The 3,611-nt window shown below is 45.6% G+C and overlaps 1 protein-coding gene across 1 annotated transcript in view; it reads left to right on the plus strand.

Moving 5' to 3' along the window:
• Nucleotides 1-3,553, plus strand: part of ETH_00011525 (NLI interacting factor-like phosphatase domain-containing protein, putative) — a gene marked incomplete at both ends in the record, with an annotated part of 4,769 nt that extends 1,216 nt beyond the window's left edge. The window contains 5 exons of the mRNA XM_013376839.1: nt 1,937-1,999; nt 2,211-2,721; nt 2,866-2,914; nt 3,116-3,179; nt 3,259-3,553. Of these exons, the coding sequence (XP_013232293.1) occupies nt 1,937-1,999; nt 2,211-2,721; nt 2,866-2,914; nt 3,116-3,179; nt 3,259-3,553 (982 nt within the window). The remainder of the gene's footprint in view (nt 1-1,936; nt 2,000-2,210; nt 2,722-2,865; nt 2,915-3,115; nt 3,180-3,258) is intronic.
• Between the last annotated feature and the right edge of the window lie 58 nt (nt 3,554-3,611).

Below are 3,611 nucleotides of genomic sequence, written 5' to 3' on the forward strand. Positions count from 1 at the left end.
CTTTATTCTATTCAGTTTCGCTTTCTTCTGCGTTCACTTCTTTTATTCTGCACTTTATTCATATTCAGTTTCGCTTTCTTCTGCGTTCACTTCTTTTATTCTGCACTTTATTCATATTCAGTTTCGCTTTCTTCTGCGTTCACTTCTTTTATTCTGCACTTTATTCATATTCAGTTTCGCTTTCTTCTGCGTTCACTTCTTTTATTCTGCACTTTATTCATATTCAGTTTCGCTTTCTTCTGCGTTCACTTCTTTTATTCTGCACTTTATTCATATTCAGTTTCGCTTTCTTCTGCGTTCACTTCTTTTATTCTGCACTTTATTCATATTCAGTTTCGCTTTCTTCTGCGTTCACTTCTTTTATTCTGCACTTTATTCATATTCAGTTTCGCTTTCTTCTGCGTTCACTTCTTTTATTCTGCACTTTATTCATATTCAGTTTCGCTTTCTTCTGCGTTCACTTCTTTTATTCTGCACTTTATTCATATTCAGTTTCGCTTTCTTCTGCGTTCACTTCTTTTATTCTGCACTTTATTCATATTCAGTTTCGCTTTCTTCTGCGTTCACTTCTTTTATTCTGCACTTTATTCATAGTCGGTTTTGCTTTTTTGTTCGCTGCTTTAGTTTTGCACTTTATTCATATTCAGTTTCGCCTTCTTCTTTGTTCACTTTTTTTATTCTGCGCTTCTGTCCATGTTCACTTGCGCCTTCTTTGATTTCACTTTTTTAATTCTGCGCTTTTTGGCTTCTGTTCAGTTTGCTTTCTTCTGCTGAGTTCACTTTTGCTTCTTTCTTTCTGTTTTACTTGCTCTACACATTAAATCGTATTGACTTTTGTTCCTCTTTCTTCTTTTGGTCTTCAGACTTCCTCTCCCATTTACTTTTCTTCTTTATTACTTCTTTTGTTCTTCTTCTTTTTCCTTTTTCTTCATTACACTTTCAGTATTTGTTGTTTGTTCGACTTCTCTTCATAATTCTCTTTCTTCTCGCTTTGGACTCCTCATTCTGGTTTTTTCCGTTTTAGACTTTTTTATTCCAGCAATTTGCTTCGTTTCGCTTTTGTTTTTCCCACTTTGGCGCTGCTTCCTTTTGTCTGTGTTTTGTTTTATTTAGTTTCTTTTTGTTTTATTTCATTTCCCTTTCGTTTGGATTGATATTCTTTCGTTTTATTTGGCGTTTCGTTCTATTCAATTTCAGGTTTTGTTTCATTTCAATTTCTGTTTCGTGTTGGTTAACCTGATTTCGTTTATTTAAGGTCTTTCTTTGCTCTATTTGAGGCCTTATTCCTTTCTGTTTCAGGTTTTGTTTCGTCTTACTTTAGATTCCATTTAATGTTATTTATTTTCGGCTTTCATTTCATTCCATTTCAGATTCTGTTTCGTTTCATTTCAATTCAGATCATGTCTCATTTCATTTCAGATTCTTCTTTTGATTGTCTCATTTCATTTCCACTGGCATTTCCGAATTCATTTTCGAGTTTTTTTTTTCCACGCTGTTTCTGTTTTTTGAACCTTCTTTTCATTTTTATCTATATTTCCTTTCCCAAGCCGTGTTTCCAACACTTCATTCTGCCTTTGTTTTCGTCTTTTACTTTCTAAATTTGTTTCATTTCGTTTCATTCCCATTTCTAGTATTAATTTCCACTCCCACTTTGTTCTTTCCCGAATTTCATTCTCAACTGACTTCGATTTCGTTTCCGTTTTTGTTCTTTTCAAGACTCATTCCTGACTTGCAAAACGTCTTCCTTTTCCATTCCATTTCCGTTCCTGTTTCATCTTTGCTTCTGTTCCATTTTCATTTCTTTTTCATTTCGTTTTGCATTTTCTTCCCGCTTTTGGTGTTGTTTTCGCTTAACTGGATTCAAATTCCACAAACGAGGGTTTTAGGTTTAGCGTTCAGGATTTAGGGTTTGCTGCTTCTTGCGTCTACTGGGCAGATGGCCAAAAAGCTGGAGAGAGAGCGCGTTATTTCCCTTATCAACCGGAGAAAATTGTGTCTCGTAAATGTTGCTGCTGCTGTTGCTGCTGCTGCTGCTGCTGTTGCTGCTGCTAAGACGACGTTGTCAGCAGCAGATTAAACTCCTACGCTGCATTGCTTTTGCATTACATCGCAGCAACAGCAGCAGCATCTTCACTTGCCTAGCACTGTGTGGCTTGGGCTGCAACTGTTCTTGCTGCTGCTGCTGTTTGTTGTTGCTGCTGCTGCTGCAGGTGTTAGACTTAGACAACACTTTGCTGCATGCGACTTCGGTGCCACCCCCCGTGGACTGCCTCCCCACAATTCTGTTAGATGACTTTGCCCCCAAGCCGGATAGGCAGCAGCAGCAGCAGCACCAGCAGCAGGCGCAGGAAGCAGCAGACGGGACGACAGGAGCTGCTGCAGCAGCAACTGACGCAGCAGCGCCTGGAGAGGCTACAAATGCGGAGGCAGAGAGAGGGCCAGACGGAAACCCACAAGGGGAACAGCCCAGCAGCAGCAGCAGCAGCAGCAGCAGCAAGAGCAGCAGAAGCAACGGCAGCAGTTCGTCGCGCTTCAGCGCTCCCCAGCAGCAGACGTGGGAGGAGGTTTGCTTCCCCCCCTGCAGCAGCAGCAGCAGCAGCAGCAGGGAGTACCCGCACTACCGCACAGATGCTGCTGCTGCTCGCATTGTGTCTCTTTTGGAGTCTTCCGTCATTTGCTGCCGAGTGGCTGCTGACGAAGGAGACACTTGGGGCCCTCCCTGTGCGTTTCCTTCGTAATCAATTGACTAATTAATAAATTAATAATTAGTTGTTTGGTTTGTTTTAGAGAATTGAATGAAGCGGTTGTACATTTAGCTGAACTTTGAGTTGGTGGAATTCCTTTCGTTTATTTGTTTGGGCGCAGACCACCGCAGCGTCATTAAGTTAAGGCCCGGCAGCATTTCTTTCCTAAGGTGGGCCTGTTTAACAAGGCGAATTGATGAATTGAATTAATTCAAACACGAGCAAGTAGAGAAGTCAAAAGCGTCCTTCCGGGAAGGAACTCGCCGGTTGGCCCGTTTCGACTCAGTGGAGTGCGTTCCAGAGCAGGGCTGAGGGTTTAGGGTTTAGGGTTTAGGGTTTGGGGGTGGGGTGTGGGGCTGGGGTGTGCTCAGGGAGATGTCCCGCCACTTCGAGCTGTTCCTGTACACGATGGGGACTTCGACGCACGCGAAAACAGTCAGCCCGCCCCTGCCCGCCGCCCCGCGGGCCCCCCCCCACGCTGCTGCTGCTGCTGCTGCTGCTGCTGCTGCTGCAGGCGCTGCGGCTGCTGGACCCCGCGCTGCGCTTCTTCGGGCCCCGCGTCTTCACGCGCGGCGACAGCGTCGGCGGCCTCAAAAGCCTGCGGCGGATCTTTTCGCTGGGCAGCAAACTGAGCGTTGCAGTGGACGACCTGCAGCAGATTTGGAAGGAAGCAAACCAGTGCGTGCAGGTCCACGGCTACTTCTTCTTCGCCGAAGCAGCAGCAGCAGCAGCAGCTCGCGCGCTGCAGCCCGCCGCCGCCTCGCTGTGGCTCGCCGCCGCCACGCCCTACTGCGGCTTCCTCCCCTCCGGTCCGCGAGCTGCTGCTGCGGGCGCTGCTGCTGCGGGCGCTGCTGCTGCTGCTGCTGC

This window comes from Eimeria tenella, genomic scaffold (assembly GCF_000499545.2).
Source record: "Eimeria tenella Houghton genomic scaffold, Eth_scaff407, whole genome shotgun sequence".
Classification (NCBI taxonomy): domain Eukaryota; phylum Apicomplexa; class Conoidasida; order Eucoccidiorida; family Eimeriidae; genus Eimeria; species Eimeria tenella.